Below are 20,554 nucleotides of genomic sequence, written 5' to 3' on the forward strand. Positions count from 1 at the left end.
CTAGGCCCGTGAGCCATGGCCGCTAAGCCTGCACGTCTGGAGCCTGTGCTCCGCAACGGGAGAGACCACAACAGTGAGAGGCCCGTGTACAGCAAAAAAAAAAATTAAAAAAAAAATAATAATAACAACGAATGAATTTATTGATACATACAACCAAAACACTGGCAGGACATGTAGCTTCAGGTGAAGCTTGATCCAGCAGTTCAGTGAAATCCTCAAGGAGTCCATTTGTTTTCATCTCTGCCTTGACTTCTGTGGTATTATGTTCATCTATAGGTTGACTTTCCTGCAGGTTACAAAATGATTGCCTCTATCTTCCAGGGCTATGTGCTTTTTCATTCATGTCCAGCAGGAAAACTAGGGACTTCGTTTCATCGTTCTCTGTAAACACCCTAAAATTCATGATGATTGCACTGGCTTCAGTCTTAAGCCTACCCCTGAACAAATCACTGTGACCAGGGGCATGGGAGGTAATGATTAGCCTAGACTAGGTCATGTGCTCCATTTCTACAACTGTGAGTACAGTTAGCTGTCAGAATCTCATGGGTCATCAAAAGTCCACTCAGTGGGGCTGGCTACTCCTGAGGTTTTCCCCTTCTCTTCAAGATCTGGGTTTTTTGCAGAGGTGGTTGAGGTCTGCCAATTAGATTGGGCCTTATTTTGATGTGAAGGGACTTATTTCAGCTCCTCTAAGAAACCCATATGGGCATCTTTGTGCATGTTTCCCTTTAGAGGAAGAGTAATTTGGCTTGAATTCATGGACTTGTTTTCATTGCTTTAGTTTTCACGACAGCCGCTTTCTAACACCTTCTGGTGTTTGTATATAATTACAGCTAGTTTTAGGAATAGGTGGAGAAGGTCTTCATGTTCTCTAAGAAACGGAGCTGGGCATGGATTTTGGAGTTTGGCCGGCTTTTAAGCCCACTTCCAGCTGTTGTGGGCAGTTTCCTCCATGTCTCTGGGCATCCTTTTTTTCATCCGAAGAATAGGTGCCTAGGATACCTACTTCACAAGGTTGCTGTGAGATTCAAGTAGGATCTCAACCACAGAGAGCCTGGCGCCAAGCAGTGGTCCCCAGTCCCATCTACATTTCCTCCTGGAAGCCTCTCCAATGGGCCTTGCTGGCCTCTGCTCAGAGGATTTATTCAGAGATGGGATGTTAGAGAACCACAGGATTGGTCATGATGGGATTCTCCATTTCCACAACAGATCTGATTTCCTTAATGGAACAAGAGATAGAATCTCAGAAGCCTGAGCAAGAAGTCACAGCAAGCCTAGGCCCAGATTTTGTATAAAAGCCTGGTGATCTCCCCCCCACCCCCGAGATCGCGTCAAGCTCCGCTCGGAGGAGCCTTCCCTCCCCACCCTGTTTAAAGCAGCCTCCCAAGTCACCCAGTCATTTTCTATCACATCACACTTTTGTTCTCTTCATGCCACTTTAACTACCCCAAATCATTTTATTTGTTTTCTGTTTCCTCCCATTAGAAAATAAGATTCAAGAGAGCAGGACACATATCTGGCCTATTCATTACTTGTTTTAGGTTAGGTTCCTCTAGAATCCAGCCCTGGGTCAAGCGTGTGGGATTCAGTAGTTTATCCGGGAGGGGATTCCAGGAAGCAATGGTAGGAGAATGCAGGAAATGAGACAGGGAAGAGAAAGAGGTCAATAAGGGGTGTACTTTTGAGCAGATTACTATTGTGGGTGATTGGGGCTCAATCCTAGTGGAGAAGTCTGGGAGAAGGTATAGAGTTCTTCCTACTAAGGAGAGGGTTCTGGGGTATTGATTCACCAACTCTCATTGGTCATTGGCTAAGGGCTACTCCTGGGAAGTGCTAACTACCTGATTCTTCCTGCCTGCCCTGCCCACAAACAGAGTGGGGCTATCTTGGCCACAGTCTGTCTGTGACAGTCAGAGTGACAGGCAAAAAGTCACAGGCATTTGCAGCCAGCAGCCGTTGAGTCCACCTGTGCAGTCAGTGAGTGCCAAGCGTGTCTGATAAGTCATCTACTACACGGTTGAATCCCCATTAGCAGGCACGATGACTGACAAATAGTGACAATTTGTTGGATGATTCAGGAGGAGCAGGACCCCTCCAGGAGGCCAAGAGGAGGGTGTTCCAAGCTGAGAACCTCATTTCTCTTACTACCCCAGTTGCTGAGGGATGCATGGATTCACAAAAGCCCAGGCCTCTTTCTGTTTCTGTGCTTCTGTGGAAACTGCAGCATTTATTTTTTCCTTGTTCCTTTATTAAAAGCTTTGATGAGTGGTGGCCCATATCCTTGCAGTTGCTCCAACAGGTTGTCCTTTTCTCCCTACCTCACCAGGACAACCAACTTCCTTTCTGTTGATTATTCATCTTAGGACAAGTTTTGAATCGTCCTTCCATTCTGATTTCTCTCTGAATATCTCCAGATGCTGATTTTCCTTTCAGTATTGGGTGCCGAGGACTGAATTGGGCTTCTTACCTGTGGTCTGGCCAGGACAGGGAGAAGAGCAGCAGCCCTTCCACTCTTCTAGGGCCAGGGCTCTCAATTCTAGGTGTACACTGGAATCATCTGGGGAGCTTTTAAAGCACATTGATGCTCAGGGCCCCACCTCTAGAAATTCTGATTCAGAACCTGGGATAAGGCCCAGGCATTTGGTACTTTGAAAATTTTCCCTAAGTGTGCCTCCCCAAGTGATTTTGATATGAAGACATGGTGGATAAACACTGGCCTAAATCTTACATAAGGCATCAAACAAAGGCATCTGAAAAGGTCAGAGGTATGTGTAGGTTCAGGTGCAGCTTGATCTAGCAGCTCAATGGTCTCATCAATTTCTGGTTTATTTTTAAATTTTTTATGAAAAAAACCTCTTTGCCTTGCCTTCTGTGATTCTGGTTTCTCTCCCCTTTGGTTATCAGATAACCTCTCAGAATTCCTAAATCACTACTAACATGTCCTAGGACTGCTGTCTCATTCATGTCCAATAGGAGAGAGAGCATCTTTGCCCCATTGTTCCCAGCGCAAGTCTTGAGATTCATGCTGTGTGGACTGGCATAGGTATCAAGCCTAGCTCTGGACCAATCACTGTAGCCAGGGGGATGGTTCAGGTCCTGTGCTCCATTCCCAGCACTGGGTATGGTCCCCATTGTGGCTCTCCATGCACTTTACAATCATGTGGGCAGCTTCTAAGGAACTCTGATGCCTGGGTTCTACACTCAAGAGATTCTACTTCAGTTGATCTGGGATGGGGCCCAGGTGTTGGCATTTTTCAAAGTTCCCCAGGTGATTATGCTATGCAGCCAGGGTGGAGAACCATGGCCTAGACATTGTACAGCCTTGGGATGCAGGTTCACACCCCACAGTGGAAAGGTCACAAGAATAGATCGTCTGCTTGGACCTAAGTATATGCCTTGCTAGGGGCCAGCCACATGTCCAGCAGCCTTAGATGACCGCATGGCTGCACTCAGGAAGCTCAAATAGAGAAACAGAGCTGTGGCCTCTATAATTTCCAGCCATAAAGCAGCAGCAGCCAATGGCAATCCGATTGGGAATATTTCATCCATGCAGAGGTGTGGTGACCTGCTCTCGCTAGTGATCCACGGGTACCTGAGGCTTTTCCCTTCTCTATATCTGTTTTCTCCTCTACTATTTGGATTCAAAGAATGCCTTTGCCTCTCTGAGCTGACTGGAGATGAGTGAGATGTGTGGGAGGTACTCTCAGTTCCTTGGGGCAAGGCAGAATCCCCTAGTAGGAAGGCTCTAGGAGAAAGTGGGAAGAGTTTAATCTCTCTATGGAGCTGTGCTACCTTAGGCAGTTCCCTTTACTTCTCTGAGCTTCAGTGTGCAAACCAGCAAAATGAAGACTCTACCTTGCAAAGCATTCTGCCATGAAATGAGATAATTCATATAAGCCCCTAGTGCAGCCCTTGGCACATAACAGGGGTTCAGTAAATTGCTTTTCTTCCAAGAATGCCACTGTTAGCTCTTAATCTTTTTAATGTGATGTCAAATGAGGAAACCAAGACCCACAGTGTCCAATATAAACAATCATTTGCTGTTTATAGGCTGAAGCCTCTTGATCCACTCCTGGACTCCAAGTCCCTCAGCAGGTGGTCCTGACCACCTCTTCATCTCTGTACCCCCAACCACACCACGTGAGGCTCCAGACTTTCTATACCAGAGGGTCTTGGGAGTGACGCTTGTTCTGGAAGGGGGGTGTTGTGAAGAGTCTCATTTTTAAGCTGCATTTGCTTATGGTCACAGTATTCGCATTTGAGTCGGATGTTTGCTTGGGGGCAGGGGAGGGGGATGTGCTACTTGGCATAGTGCCTGGCACAATGTAGGCACTAATAACCGGATGCCAAAGGAATAGGCTAGCCTTCCCTTTCACAGCTTACCTCTTCTGCCCAATGTCGTGGATGAAATGAAGATTAAGAGTGTAAGAAATAGTTCCGTTTATTGATTAGAAGATGGTATAAAATTACAACAATTTGCAGGCATCCTGGGCTTTCTGGGAGGGTCATGCAGTGCTGGGCTCTAGCAGGAGATGAAGTGGAGGCATGGGCCACTGGGCATTGGCTCCCTTCCTGTGCATGTTAAGGGACTTGTACCACCAGCATAGATGCTAATGTGAGAGAGCATTATTGTCCTTGCCTCTGGAAACAAAGGACATGTGCAGTTTGGGTCATCAGACAATGCCATGCTTAATAATTCAGTCCTATCCTACATACGTTAGGCGCTGGCTCTCCCAATCTAGTCATAGTAGATTCTAATTGTTCTGTATATACTCATTCTTCCCACCAAAGAAAGAGAAACAGGCACATTGGTTTGGGAGACCATCAGAAGCTGATGTGTATTTGGCTCAGGTCATCTCGCTTCCAGATACATCAAGGTCTGCTGGACTTGGAGGCAGTAGCCTGGGGCACGCAAACAGAAAAATGTGCACTACTGTTGAAGCTCAAGCAGAGGGACCTTCCATAGGGCAGCAGTACGAAGAGATGAGCATGCTTCCAAAACAAACCCGATTTCATCTTGTCTCTCTCAAGAAGAGGGAGGAGGAAGAGCTGGCAATCAGAGACTGAGCCACGTGATCCTGGGTTCCCCAAAATGTCTCTCCAGAGAATTCTTCCAAAGTGCAAAATGTGTTTCTGTCCCAAGAGTCCGCGTGTAAAATCAGAAGGAGGGCCGATCAAGGTGTTAAGTTGGTTGTTTAGTAACGTCTCTGAGAGCCGAATGGCTGTGTTCACAGTTACATGACATTTTGGAACAGCTGGAGGGACCTCATGATGTTGTCATCCTGGGATGGGTGGAGGGGGAGAAGAGGATGGTTAGAATTCTCTGAGGCTTCTCCCTGAGAAGCTCTGTAACTTCTCAAATCTCCAGAGCAAATCTGCAGAATGGGTTTCCTATTCAGAAAGAACTCTGCAAGGGTATGAGAAGCAGGGAGTAAGGGGTAGGTGGGGACCTAGAAAGTGAGAAGTTCAAAGGGAGAAGCACCTTCTCTGGCTTTAAAGAGGAATTCAGAAAAAAAAAAACCCAAATTTTCCAGTAAACAAGTGAGGACTACTTCTTTTAAGAAGCTGTGGGCAATTGCATTTTTATCAAATGCTTGTTCTATACCTATGGAGATGATCACATGTTTTTTTTCTTTTTTATTCTATTCTAGTTTACATTTTTCTATTGTATATTCTCTAAGGAGTAAGTATGGAATGTGGTAAATCCTCAAATATTTAGATATTAAACAACACATTTCTAATTCCATGGGTCAGAGAAAACTCAGCTAAAGCAGTACTCAGAGGAAAATGTAGCCCTTTAAATGCATATATTAGAAAAGAATGGTTGAAAATCAATGATCTAAACCTCCATCTCAAAAATCTAGAAAGAAAACCTAAAAAATTGAATTAAAATAAAAAAGCAGAAGGAAGGAAATAATTTAGAGCACACATAAATGAAATAGAAAGCAGAACTAAAGTAGAGAAAATCAACAAAGTTGATTATGGGTATTTGAAATCTTTTAAAAGTTTCTAGAACAGGGAGGTATAATTGCCTGACAGTTAAGTATATGGATTCGGAAGTCAGGCTGCCTAGGTTCTAATCCTGGCTCTGTCACTTACGAGCTGAGTGACCTTAGGCAAGTTACTTAGTCTCTCTGTGCCTCAGTTTCTTCATGTGTGCAATGGCATTGATCATAGTATCTACTTATAGGGTGGGTTGTGAAAAAGAAGTGAGTTAATTAATCAATATTGCTTGCTAATGTGAGAAACTAAATTGATTAAAAAACTGTTAAGCAAAGTCAAAAAAGCATGGTACACTAGGGCATGGTATTTAAAATTAGAACGATGGAGTTCAAGTTCCATCTCTATCACTTATTGTGCGTTAACCACATCTCTTAACCTGCAGTGCCTCCGTTTTCTTTAAAATGGGTATGATGAATACTGATGTTCAGCTAGTTCATAATGATTAAAGTGTGGAAATGGTTCTAATCCTGTTGGTAAATAGCTGCTGACCTGAGCCTCTCTAGCTACCTGGCTACCTGGTAACTGGTCCAGAACCCCTAGACTACCGAAAGGTCCATCAACTAACAGGTTAATACCAACTTTAGCAGGGGTTCTTTAGGGCACTGCTCCAGGGCATTGGTCAAAGTCAGTTAAGAATGATCAATTCTCAGTCTACTCTAGTTATTAAATATTTTGACTATATAGTGGCCCTACTGCTCAGGGTTTTTTACATTACGTGAGGTTTACTTAATGTACCTAAAACTTGGTAGGTGCTCACTACATGTTAATAACGTCTCCCCAGCTTTCTTGCATTTGCAGTTCTTATTGGCTGGAACTCAGAGTAACGTGCACCTTTCTGAGAAAAGGTAGGAGTATAAATGCATTTTTCTAAATTAGAGGAAAGCAGTAATTTCCAGTTCAGTCTCTGGCTGACTCTGGGGCCAGTTTATCCTTTTAGCAACATCATCATCACCCTTGACCTTCTGAATGGGAATCTGCATTTTAACAAGAACTTCAAGGAGGCTGGTTTGCACATTAAAGTTTTAGAAGCATTGGTCAGGGCACTTTTGTTAGCATGAAGATTTCTAGATCCCCGTCCCAGATCTAGAGTCTCTGGGTTGAGGCCTGGAAATGGGCATTTTTAGAAGCATCCCGGGCGATTCTTATGCACACTATGGTTTAAGAATCGCAGCTTTAGATTTTTTTTCCAGCTACTCCCTTTGTAGTCTGGGGAGTGAGTCATCAAGCCAGAGGAAGACTGAAAAATGACAGTGTTGCCCACTTGGAAGTCTTTAGTTTCACAGAGACCCCCTCTGGGCTTTCACATCCCCCTTCTTAGTCTGTGTGGCTCAGCCTGTGCTTACCCAGGACTAACCACAGACCAGTCTGAGGAGTGGAGATTGTTGAAGTTCTGAGTTGTTGCTGGTGATGGTGATGGTGGCGGCTCTAATCTGAGAAACTGCAGTTTCTCATTTTCTCCCTTCTGCCTGTCCCCAAGCCCCAGATTTCCTTTCCCAGATATAGAAGTTTTCTGCCCCGAGATCTCTCCTTACCTCCTGACAGGATTCAAGAAATTCGTCTAAAGTCACGATGCCATCTTTATTTTTGTCCATTTTCTGAAAGACCCAACAAGAAGCACTTTAAAGAATTGGTGATATGCATTCCAAAACTTGCTTTCTGTTAACCAACATTCCCCCGAGAATTAGGATGGTCTTTCACTGGCCACACAACTCCACCCAGGCCCTGGTTACAGCACTTTGACCCCCATGAGCTTCCTTCAAATTAAAAAACTTGCTGTAGATGCTCATCTTCTCATCACCAGATTATTCTGCTGACACCCTAACATGCCTTTCCCAGTCTCACTTCTAGCCTGTCCATTTGGCAGAAAGAACACTGGACATGAGAGGTTCTACTTCTGTCTCTGTCACTTACTGTGTGACCTTGAGTGAATCTTTAAGCCTCTCTGAGCCTCTGCTTTTCCCATCTGCAAAGTGAGAGGATTAGACTAGAATGAGCTCTGATGTTCTCTGATACTCTCCTGCTAGGTTAATTTTTTTTATTAGCACACCATTAAGATTTTGCCACTCTTCTATTCACAGACTAACAGCACCTACTTTTTACCAGAGCAAGGCTAAACTCTTCGGTCTAAAGAGCTCACCCCAGTTTCCAAGCCACCCTAGTTTCCACCTGATTTCCCCTTACTCCCCAGACACAAATGCTTAACACCTACACAGATGTGCTTAATGACATCTTCTCTGTTTACTCTGATCCCCCAACCATTTTTATGGAATTTAGAGTCCATACTCTACCACTTATACTTAATAATATTCTTCCTTATTCTCTTCTGTAGTGCATACTTGTCCATTTAATGAGATAATCTATTCCTGGAGGGCAAGATATCTTGTAATTCTTTTCTGTTTCCTACCATCTGTAGTGCAGGCTTGGACACAAACCACTGCTCAGAGGCTCGTGGGTTGACTGATCTAAGTTGAGCTTAAAGCTCACGCACAGGTGTGTGCTCTTACCTGGAAGAAGACATCCACGTGCTGCCTTGGAGTATCTTCTTTAAGCACAGGATACGTGTATTTCCCCATCATGTCATAGATGGCTTTGACAATGTCCATCATCTCCTGGAGAGGGGACATAGAAGCACACAAGGTGGGAACCAGGAAGTTAAGCTCCTCTGGGTGACAGTCTGGGGCTCTTGGTCTCCTTTGAGAACGAAAGTGTTTAAAAGGAACTTCTTCAGTTGATGAGAGGGAGTTAGAAAGCAAGCTGAAGGGGCTATATTCTGGGAGCCTCCTTCCAGAGAGAGGGCAGTGGAAAATTCTCTTTGTCGTCAGAAGCTCTTGGGTAGCTTGCCTCTTCCTGAGCATTCCTCAGTGAGGGGTTATAAGTGGGATCTGAGCGGACATATTCGTGTACTGATCAGCCCACACCCCATTTTTGGAAGACCCTCTCTCCGCTCCATAATTCCTTTCAATGGTTGGCCTGGGTGGCTGTGTTTGTACCAGGTGACCTGTCACTGTGACCACAGCTGATTGGAACAAATGTGGACATCCAACTACAGAGCTGAGCCACTCTATTTTTATCTCTTGAGAAGTTTGAGTGAAGAGTTGGAGCTGGTGCCATGGGCAAACCACTTCCAGGTTTTAGCTGAGATCAGGGGAGAGCAGACACCGAAAATTATTCTATTACAGGGAAGAACTTCCATAAAGAGTAGACTGGAGCAGGTGGAGTAGAGGAGATGAGAGGAATTCTGGGAGAAAGGGAGAGAAAGAAGAGAAGTGAGGAGAGTAGAGGAGTAGAGGGAGAAGGGAGGTGGGACACGGGGGAGGACAGAGAAATATTCTCACGAGCACATGTGCACACACACAAACACTCTCTCTCTCTCCCTCTCTGAGAAAAGCAGTTGAAGAAGACAGAGGTAGTAACAGGGACCAAGAGAAGCCCCAGAGAGGCAGCATCTGAGAATGGTTACCCTATCCACTAAAACCTCCTCTGAGGTCTTCCCCCCCGCCCCGCCCCACCCCCCATGTTGCTGCCAACCGAACCTATCATTCCTGCAGAGGAGAGTGTGGCCACCTTGATCTAAGACAATGCTGGAGGAGGGAGAGGAAAGAGAGGAATAAGAAGACGAGACTGGTGTGACATGGGGGGAGACTAACAACTTCCTAGCTTGAATGGGGATTAAATGTGTTACACCAAACGACCTATATCTTCTTTTTCACTTTAAAAAAATATTTTTTAAAAGACTTTTTAGAGAAACTACCTATATCTTTACAAGAAATCTCTCAGCTTAAGCTCTTTTATGTTGATGATTTTCTAGCTTTGTAACCAAAAGATCCCTTTCTACAAAGGCAAAAATTACCATTCTTGATTGACGGGGCCAGATAGATGTGACAAATTCTTTCATATTTCCTTTCTAATCTTTCATTGATATGGAATAAGTGATCAGCACATACACATTAAAATAATTAACTTGTTCTTTTTACTGCTCTATAGATCTGTTTCCCCAAGAATGTGAGTTCTGAGGACACATGCTTGATCCTTCCTTGCTAAGTTCTCTGCCCCTGGCACCATGCCTGCCATGGGCTGGGAGCCCAGTCACTGTTGAGTGGTTCTGTGGTGTTTTCCTGATCACACTGACCAGAAGTAGTGTTCCATGGGCTTCCCCATCCCCTACTTGGAATGGGGGAAAAGAATGTAGGAAGGCAGTCTTGTCTTCAGGATATCTGATGGAGTGTCTACAGAGACCCGGGGGACAGCTTCTATCTTGGGTTCCTTGCTGCTACTCCTCATTCCATGTGCTTATTTTATTGAATTGTTTTTGTTTTGTTTTTTGACCTATTATTAATCATTTTAGACTTACACAAAACTTGCAAAAATAGTACAGAGCATTCATGTATACCTTTGACCCAGCTTCCCCTAATGGTAACAACGTGCATAACCACAGCACAATGATGAAAGCTAAGAAAGTAATAATGCTACAATACTAATGACTACAACACTATAAACAATGCCACAAAACTATTAAACTAGAGAGCTTATTCAAGCTCCATCAGTTTTTTCCCCAATGCCTTTTTATGTTCAAGGATCCCACGTCGCATTCAGTTGTTGTGTCTCCTTAGTCTCCTCTGATCTGTGACGGTGCCTCATTCTGTCTTTGTCTTTGGAGACCATGACTCTTTTGATATGAGTACTGGTCAGTTATTTTGTAGAATGTCTCTCAGTTTGGGTTAGTCCCTGGTTGTCTTATGATTAGACTGAAGTTATGCATTTTTGACAAGAATACCGTAGAAGTGATGTTATATCCTTCTTGGTGCAACATATCGAAGAGGTACATGGTGTTGCTATGTCTTATTACTGGCGATGTTAACCTTGATCACTTGATTAAGGTGGTGCCTGTCAAGCTTCTCCACTGATCTTAGAATCTGTTAGTGGATCTTGCCTGCAAAAATTATTACTGTAATGTTTGCTTAATGGGGATTTTGTATTTCCTTTATTCCTTCTATGTTTATTAATTGGAATTCTTCTTTAAGGAAGAGTTGTCCTTCCCATCCCCCATTTATTTATGTATTCATTGATTTAAATACATATTTATTATTTATTTAAATACATAATATATTATTTGTACATATATATTAGTTAGGACTCATGGACATTTACTTTATTTTATAGGTTATAACCCAAACTATCAATTTGTATTTTGTTGCTCAAATTGTTCTGGCTTTGGCTGTTGGGAACTCCTTCAGGCTGACTTCTGTGGTCTTTTGACATACCCCGCCCCCCATCTTTTCTTTTTTTTAAATAGCACTCCCATTTTTTTTTTTTTTTTTTTTTTTTTTTGCGATACGCGGGCCTCTCACTGTTGTGGCCTTTCCCGTTGCGGAGCACAGGCTCTGGACGCGCAGGCTCAGCAGCCATGGCTCACGGGCCCAGCCGCTCCGCGGCATGTGGGATCCTCCCGGACTGGGGCAGGAACCCGTGTCCCCTGCATCGGCAGGCGGACTCTCAACCACTGCGCCACCAGGGAAGCCCTAGCACTCCCATTTTTTTCAGCACTGCAAGATGCTCCAGGATCATCTCCTTGTATTTTCTCTTTCCCAGGCCTGGAATCAACCAAGTCCAAGGAGGCTAGTTCCTTTTATTGGAGAATGATATTTAGAAACCAAGGTCTGGGTGCTAGGTCTACTCATTGCTCCGGGAGTGTCACTGCTCTTAGGTCCTAACAATGGACAGAACTAGGAAATATATATCTCTGTCCATGTGTTTAATTAAAGATGTATGTTTTACAAGTCCTTAACACCCATATGGCTATAGGTTTATTTCCTGAGTAACTTTTATAACATAAAAGACGTAAAGATAATTTTTTTTTTTTTTTTTTTTTTTTTTTTGCGTTACGCGGGCCTCTCACCGTTGTGGCCTCTCCCGTTGCGGAGCACAGGCTCCGGACGCGCAGGCTCAGCGGCCATGGCTCACGGGCCCAGCCGCTCCGCGGCATGTGGGATCCTCCCAGACCGGGGCACGAACCCGTTTCCCCTGCATCGGCAGGCGGACTTAAAGATAAATTTTGATTGCTCTCTCAGGATTTTCATTGCCTACAGTTTTGATGAAACTATTTCCAAATGACTGCCTGGGGAAGATCCAGCTATCTTTTCTAAGAAGCTGCTTATTCACACTTTCTTTTCCTTTTAAGGAGTACTTTATTAATCCTGCCATCCAGAAAGGTCTGATGAGTATTAATGGGGACAGTTTTGTCTAGTTTGCAAATTAAAAAAAAGGGAGCAGGAGTTAGTAAGATTATTCAGTGATGGAATAATGGTTGAATCAAGGTTGAAGATCTTGTTGTAAGTCTGATTTTAGGGTCCTTTCCTTATACATTTTGTAAAGTAGTATTTGAATATTTTGGAGTATAAGATATTGAGTATATATAGAAGCATTTAATTATTTACAAAGTTGAGATAATATTATACATACTACTGTATAGTGATTTTTAAAATGTAATGTAACATACAATTTTTTTTTCTGATTGCTCTTACATGGTTTTAAATGGCCACCTGTCATTCCATTATATGTATTTCCTGGAATTCTTACCACATCTGCTATTAGTGGATATTAGGATTTTCACATTTTGGGGACTGTTCACCACTTTATCTTCAGCACCTAGAACATCTAATAAGCCCTCAAATATATGTTGAGCAAATCCATGACTGAATGAATGAGGAATGAGAATTGGAGAGAAACCTGCAGGGTTGAGGTGAGGACTAGAGATGACATTTGTAACTCCAGGCACTGTACCTGGCACACAGGAGCTCAGGAAGTGGGATGCTATAAGATGCTAAATCCAAGCTTTGACTGAGATGCCAGGATACAGTAGATACCAAAGTGAGTTTTGAGATAGACCTGTGGGTATTTCACTATCTAGATACCACATATACTTTGAAGCTCTAAAAGTGTCAAGCAGTGAAGATTCAGAAATTTATTTGTGATGATTTATTTAGAGATGGCTGCACCCAACCCCCTTCTGAGGTTTTATTAGTAGGCAAAATAGGTTGTGGCTATGATTCAACTGGAATCTCCTCTTCCTCAAAGATCTCCCTTTTCTCTTCTAGGTGATGCCTGCAATGCTACTATTCCAGTTTTTACCTTTAACGTGTGGCTGTTAACCTGTTAAAATGCAAATTCCCGTGGGAGGAGTTACTCTACACTGAAATAAATTATTTATACCCCCTTTAGAATGTGCATTGAATAAGTGAGAGTGAATGAATCTGCTTAATCCTTTCTTGAGTGCCCGTGGACAGGGCAGGGTAGGGCAATGGGGGAGGTCAAAGGTGACCTTCATTTTGTCGGGAACCACCTCTGCCCCAAAGCAGATCCCTCCTCGTTTGGACCATTTCATCCTCATGACTAAGGCTGTTTTCTCTCTAATTAGGTGCCTTCCCTGTAGCTCTCGCATGCCCCTGGCCTCAGCTCACTTACCTCTTTGTTTATGTATCCATCTTTATTGATGTCATACAAATTAAATGTCCACCTTAGTTTCTCATGGACGGTTCCTCTCAGTAAAATCGACAGAGCAGTTACAAAGTCCTGAGAAGTGGAAGAGGCATGAGAGACATTAACCACCAAGCCATCGGGTGGGGTGAAGCTCTGTCTTTGGGTCAGACTCTGTGACTTCTTTTACAGAATGGTATCTCCCAGGTCCTCTGTCCCCAGAAGGATGTGGCCAAACTCAGTGAACAGCCCCACCCCCCTTCCACTGCCTACCTTGCCCCATTTTTGGGAAGGAGCTTCTGGAGGAAGAACGGAGCTCAGTGTGTGCTGACACCTACTGTTGCCTTATCGCATGGCTACAATTATTGTACAAGTGGTGGTATCATCTGGTGGCTAAGAACATGGACTCTGGAAACATACCACCTGACTTCAAAGCCCTCCTTTACCACTTACTGTTTGACCTTGGGAAAGCAACTCAATCTCTCTCTGCCTTACTTTCCTCTTCTGTAAACTGATAATAAATAATAGAACCCTACCTTGTTAGGGTTACCGTGAGGATTAAATGAGTTAATACATGCAGAGCACTAAGTACAGAGACTGCAGCATGGTCAGCGCGGTGTACATGTGACCGATTAGACTGTTATTGTTAGTCCCTGAGGTCCTGAGTTCCTGGAGGGTAAGGGCAGTTGCTTCTTCTATCTTCAGGAAATCCTTGTTAAATGGTAAAGGACTGAAGCATTTGATGGTCCACTCCTTCTCCCAACATCTCCATGGTTTAGAGGAAGAGTGATGGGGACCCGGGGCCTCTCAGAGACAAGCATACCTCGAACTTCACGGAGCCCGTCTGCGTGGTGTCGAAGGCATGGAAGAGGTAATGGGCATACGTGCTGGCATCTGCAAGGCACAGAAGGAAAAGCAGGGTGATGGGAGCAGGGGTCCTGCAGAGGGGAGTGAGATCACTTAAAAACAGTAAGAAAGAGAAGAGAATGATGCTAGGGTGACAGAAGGGAGAAGATTACAGAGTGGGAAAAACTGCTGCTGTGACCTGGGACCCGTTTGGCTTTTCTGGGGTTTAGGTGGGAAGTTCTGGCAAGAGCTGAGACAGGCCCTTGCTCCTAAGTCTAGCCATCCCCAGAGAGAGACGCTCCTGCCTGTCTATGTGTATAATTCTTGTTGGATGAATGACACGGGACTTGTGTGGAGAAGATGCTCTTCTGAGTGGCAGCACAATGCCATGGAATGAGCACCCATTAGGGAGCAGACAGACCTGGTCTTGGAGAGCAGCTCTGTTACTACCTAGCTGTGTAACCCCAGGCATCTAACACAACCTCTCTGAGCTTCACCTTCCCATCTCTGCACAATGTTAAACTTTTCATATAGCCATAACATCAAAACCATCAACCAGCCTGCCACATAGTAAAAACTCAATGTAAGAGTGGCGCCATAGGACTCAACAAACATCGGTTCTGGGGCCTGCATGGGGTGAAGCTGCCCCCAGCTGGCAGAGTGGTCCTGTACTGGGTCCCACACCTAAGAAGGCTGCTGAAGAGGTCCATGAGAAACGGAGCCCAAGAAGTGTCTGGGACACTTGGATCTCTGTTTCATCAGGACCCGGGGAAGGGGTCCTGCAGGAGATGGCTCCTGGGGCAGGAAGTAAGTTGGCATGTGACACAATGAAGCCACAGGAAGAGCCTCTGATGCCCCAGACCTGTGGGGTCAGAGCAGGTTCCTGCAGGAGTCAGGCAGAGTGACATAGCGGCTGTGAGCCTGGCACACTTGCTAACCTGATTTATAAGCACAATTTTATTCAACCTGCATCTTTTTGGACTCCTTTATTTTTATAGTCTCTGGTATTTACTAAAGTTCTTTTTCAAGGAAAGCTGTCTTAAGGAAAGGATGGAGTATAGCACAATGGTAGGCCTATCTTGGCAAAGCTTTAGACAGACACTTTGGGATCTAATTCTGGTCTGCCACTCACTAGCTGTGCAATCTTCCGTGAGCTGCTTAGCCTCTCTGAGACGTAGTTGCCCGGCTCGCAGATAACAATACCAGCTTTATAGAGCTGTTAGGAGATTTTGTGATGTTGCTTTATCACTCTCCTCTCTGGGAGAAGGTCCATTTTCAGAGCTCTTTTCTGCTAAAGCTTCAGTGAATTCCACACCCTGCAATAAGGGAGGAATTCTGCTCGTTCTCCCCAACCTTGAGGAGGAGGCAGATAACAAGGAAGTATGAACTTGGAGGAAGGAAGGCTGCCAGGGGATGAAGAGAGGGAGCCAGGAGGGATCTGTTTCAAGATCGGACTCACCTCCATGCGGGAAAAACTGGGCGTAGATCTGCTTGAATGTTTCTTCGTTGACCATACCACTGGGGCACTCCTGTGTGAAGGGGAGAGAGTTAGCGGGACTGTCTGAGAGCCTTGGGGTTCCTTGTGATCCCTGGTGGGCGGGGACCGGGCAACCACCTGTGCACCTCCGTATCTCCAAGGTGAGTGGCTGGGAGATAGTTCCACCTTAGGACTGAAGCTGCTTTGCAAAATGATGAGATGTCATCAGAGAACGGGCACTGTGAGGTGGAAAGAGTCTGGGCTTTGGGATTAGAAAGACCTGGGTTTGGATCCTGGCTCAGCCCCTTCTAAGCTTTGTAACTTGGAGTGAGTCAGTCTCTGATTCTCAGTATCCTTACCTGTAAAATGGGGCTACCAGTACCTTTCCAGCAAGGCTACCATGAGGTTAAATATATGAAATAATGAGGTAAATGAACACATTGGCTATCAGGCTTGTACTTCAGTCTGTGAGCTTGGTTAGCAGCAGACCTAAATCCCATCATTTCTGGGGCACTAACAGTATTGACAGTGTGAATGGGTTACGCTAAGGCTGGTATCTGGGCCAAGGCTGTGCAATCCTGTGAAGTCTCTGGGCTGTTGGCCAATTTCCCATCTACTGAGACTGCCTCATTCTTGCCTGGCATCTTCCTCTAGCCAGGTGACCTTGCTCTCCTGTTTCCTTTATAGATTTGGCCTTCCTTTTACAACTATACATGTGCAAAAATCTCTCTGATGGGTGCCTTTGGCATTTGGGAGAGCTTAGTCCCAAATGGGAGATCCTGCCGGGGCCTTCAGAGGCCCTGTGGGTCTTACATTTTTGAAGCCTCGATAAAGGACTTGCAGCTCCCTCTTGGTGAAGTTGGTCTGGGCCTCAAGTTGCTCCAGCCCCTCAGGCCGATGGCAAACCATGGTCATCTCCAACTCGTCTTCAATCTTATCTGGAACCAGAGGAGATGGCATTGAAGCAACGAACCTTGGTGGTCACTCGTCAGCCCACAGTCTGGGCTGTCAAAAGGGTGGTGTGGCGACCTGAGACATAGGTTCATGGGCTGGGGGGTCACACTGCAGATGACCTTCCTGCTTTGAACCCCACCTCCCCGCTCAGTCACTTTCTGTCTTACCATCGGTCCAGCCATTACTCCAGCTGTGTCGGATACCACCTAGGGAGGGAGCTTCAGCCTTGGAGATAAATGTGTTCCAAGTGGAGATGAGGGCAGAAGTGCTAAAGATAAGTCCACATGAAAACATTTCCTTTTCTTTCAAAATAACTGCTCTGCATCTTCAGTTTGCTGCCCATTGAACCATCTGAATATTCTAGAGACACAGGTAAGTGAGCAGATTGACTAACATCCTCCAAACAGCAAAGGGAGACAAATGCATTAAAAAACCATCGAGTAAACTCTCACCATTTAGGAAACTAGAGGAAGACTAGCTTGATTTGGCAAAAAGTACAAATTACAGCATGTTAAGTATTAATTTAAAAATATGAATGTACTTCCCGGTATTGTAATACCTACCAGACATCCTTAAATAATAGGAAAATGACTTAAATGGGAGCTACTTTATATAAATGAAAGCTTCTGAAGTATTTGAAGAGCTCTAAAAACAGTTGTTTTAAGTAGTAGTTTATCCCTCCTACACATACTGTTATACAATGCAATATAATTGTGCACCAGGTACTTAGAAAGTGTCATTTAAAGTATCCCATTGCTCTGTCCATCTCCTACTGTAGGATCACAAAATCTAAATAAGTGTAACTTACAACGTTTTACCATCACAGAAGGTAAGTGAGTGTTTTCCTCCATCTAACCTTCTTGGCCCATTGTTGCCATGCAGGTAGCAGCAAATCCATGTATCGAACAACTGTAAATAGGGGCTGGCAAGAGTAGTCATGAGATGGGCATCACTCCATGATGATGCAGAGTGAGGACAGGCTGAGTTTCTATCTGATAGAACAGGATGAGCAGGTGCATTACACTGTGTGCACTTCCCTAGCCAGTGTCAGTCTTTTTGCATCAGATTCTCTCCGCAACTGTCACTTTTCCTTTGAGACGCTGATCTCAATGCAAAAGGAATCCGTCAAAGTGAGTTTATATCTTTTATCTCCTCTCTAAGGTAATGGACGTTTGGGTAAGGTTCCAAGCGAGAGACAGAAGAACCTGGTAACAATTCCCAACTGTCATCTTTCTTACATACTGGGAAACATATATCATCTTATCCTACAGAGAGTAAAGCAGATTATTCAATATAAATAAGACTCTGTTTATGCGAAACAGCTGGAAGTGGCCAATTTCCTTATAATTTGAATAGAGCCTTTAAATACTGTTATGTTTCTAGCTAACAAGTTAAGTAGCAATTACTTAAATACTGCAGCATTCTCAAACAAACAAAAAACCCCACGTAAGTCTAATTCAGAATACTCACATATATTTTCAACTCATTTAAAATTAGAATTCAAGTTGTTGGTTTAAATTTCCTAGCATTAGATTTAATAGCAATTTTATTTTTAAAAATGCACAGATGTTTAACCCTGAAAAGAGGTGAAAGTTATATTAAAATGTAAATAAGGAAGACACAAATGTATTTTTGGAAGAAAAGGTGTATTTTTGAAGGCATCTAGTATAATTTCCGAGTTTATCTTATCCAGAAGCTTAAAAGATTTTTTTTTTTTCAGTATTGACTGTGATTAGATTCTTCACAAGCTCAGGGAAATCTCTTTGCAGAAATTTGAGAGAATCTTTCTGACTCAGAAACTGCACTTGGTAACTGTCTCTTTCCTTACGAATGCACTGGTTATAGATATATCAAACATTAAAACCACTTCATTAAGATAGAACTGGTTTGTTTACTGTCTGACCAGCAGGATCAGTTTCTGTATCGAAGAGATTCTGTAACATCTGAATATTGACTGCCAAGCTTTTGTTTTGTTTTGCTTCTTCATCACCCTCTAATTGTCAGACTATGGTAACATCAGTTGCTGAAGGAAATTTACATATTTGGGATTCAAGATGTTGATGCTGGGAAATCGCCCGCACGGTGGGTGTTAGGGACTTCAACCAGTGGTTCTTGAATTTCTTTTTACTGTGTTTCATAGTAAGAATTACAATTTACATCACAATCCAGTATACATAAAGGGAAAATTTTATAAAATGTTTTGAAGCAAGGGTTTCATGAAATAGAGTACCATTTCATGAAATGGTACTTTCCCTCAGTAATGTGGGATATACTCTGTTCTCAAATTTAATCATTCCTTTATAAAAATGTGCTGATTGTGACTCTCATGGTCATGATTTGGAAATGGAAAACACTAATTTAATTTGCCTACACTTGTAGCAACCGTATGGGTGCCTCCACAATGGCTTCTGCATAATTTAAGCATTCTTTTCCCTCACATCAGCTCTCCCTTCTCTTTCTCTGTATGCTTCATGGTTCTGGCCACTGTAAATATATTCTGAAGAAACTCTGAAAGGGGCTGTGGAGGTTTTAAAATCCTTGCTTTCCCCCAGGGAGCCTCTGAGTGCTATCCAGGCGGTCCCACCAAGGGAAGGGGGGTGGCCCAGCTGTCTGGTTGGAGGAAGAGGAAACAGAATTAACAGATGCGAGCCTCCTTGACAGTTTCTTCTGAGGTTTGTTAAGAGTTTCTGAGGCCAAGTGTTGCTTGTTATTATTATTTTTATTATTAAAAATAATGTTGAGCCAGTTACTAAGTCAGGTTGAGTTTGGATGATAAAGATAAAAATTAACCCAGAGATCTAATACAATGATGATCACTACCTAACAAGAGTAAATCAGAATACCTTTTGTTTGTAAACTACTTTTGCTCTGTAAAATGTTTTCATGCCCGTTGTCCCACTAAAACTTTGTGTGTGGTGGGAAGTGGGAGAACATTACCCTCTCCATCAGAATATTAGGAAGATGGGGGTCCTAACAGATCAAGAGTTTTCTAACTGTAAGTACCTTAAAAAGTGACGAACAATCTATCACTGGGGGCAGTTAAAGCAAGATAGAATAACCAACTGTAGAGGATGCTACACAGGTAATTCCCAGACTGAAGGGAAGTTTGGAGGAGATGATTCAGATTATGTGGACCTTAATCTTTTGGGGTCACAGACTCTTCTGAGTGTGGATGAAAGCGATAGGCCCTCTTAGAAAAAGAAAATGCACCTACCCATGGCATTTTGCCTGTACTTTCCATGAGTTCCTGTATCTTTCAAACACATGGAGCCCGTGTTGAGGACTTCTGTTACGGGAGATGTCTTCCACACTCTGTCACTAACTGGCTTTGCCTGAGTCCTAGGTGACAGAGCCAGCTGGTGACTGGACTGGACCTCAAATCCAGCCAGTCCAGGGCCTGTTTTATAGATCTGTCTTCCACGTGCCTCTACAATGGCTTCTGCTTCCCTCCAGCACAAAACTGCAAATTGATTGTAACCATCCTTGCAGTAGTTCTGCTCCTGACAAGCTCTGTGCCCGTGTACAAGTGAGGCCCTTAGACTATGAGCAATAGGACGGCCCAAGTCTTTGGTCTTCTCTCTGCTGAGGGCCTCCTCTGTTAGGTCCATAACCATTACACGACCAAAGACCACGGCTGTGACCATCTCCTTCTTCCTGTACTGGAAATATTTTCTCCGTCATGGGGTCTCTGGATTGGATTGTGTAACCACCCATTTAGTTTTGAGGTTACAAAAGTGTTGGTCATTGGCATGAACACAGTCCAAAGACAGGTCTTGTTTGGCCCATAAAATGTGTTTTAAT

At 43.9% G+C, this 20,554-nt stretch overlaps 1 protein-coding gene across 1 annotated transcript in view; it reads right to left on the reverse strand.

Moving 5' to 3' along the window:
- Positions 1 to 4,425: 4,425 nt before the first annotated feature.
- The window catches only part of KCNIP1 (potassium voltage-gated channel interacting protein 1), a 225,746-nt gene continuing 209,617 nt past the window's right edge, over positions 4,426 to 20,554 (reverse strand). Inside the window, exons 2-8 of the mRNA XM_067732878.1 lie at positions 16,613 to 16,737; positions 15,782 to 15,851; positions 14,300 to 14,370; positions 13,465 to 13,572; positions 8,508 to 8,612; positions 7,536 to 7,598; positions 4,426 to 5,282 (exon numbers count right to left, since the gene is read on the reverse strand). Coding sequence (XP_067588979.1) covers positions 5,235 to 5,282; positions 7,536 to 7,598; positions 8,508 to 8,612; positions 13,465 to 13,572; positions 14,300 to 14,370; positions 15,782 to 15,851; positions 16,613 to 16,737 — 590 coding nt within the window. The 3' untranslated portion in view covers positions 4,426 to 5,234. The remainder of the gene's footprint in view (positions 5,283 to 7,535; positions 7,599 to 8,507; positions 8,613 to 13,464; positions 13,573 to 14,299; positions 14,371 to 15,781; positions 15,852 to 16,612; positions 16,738 to 20,554) is intronic.

This window comes from Pseudorca crassidens, chromosome 3 (genome assembly GCF_039906515.1).
Source record: "Pseudorca crassidens isolate mPseCra1 chromosome 3, mPseCra1.hap1, whole genome shotgun sequence".
NCBI lineage: Eukaryota > Metazoa > Chordata > Mammalia > Artiodactyla > Delphinidae > Pseudorca > Pseudorca crassidens.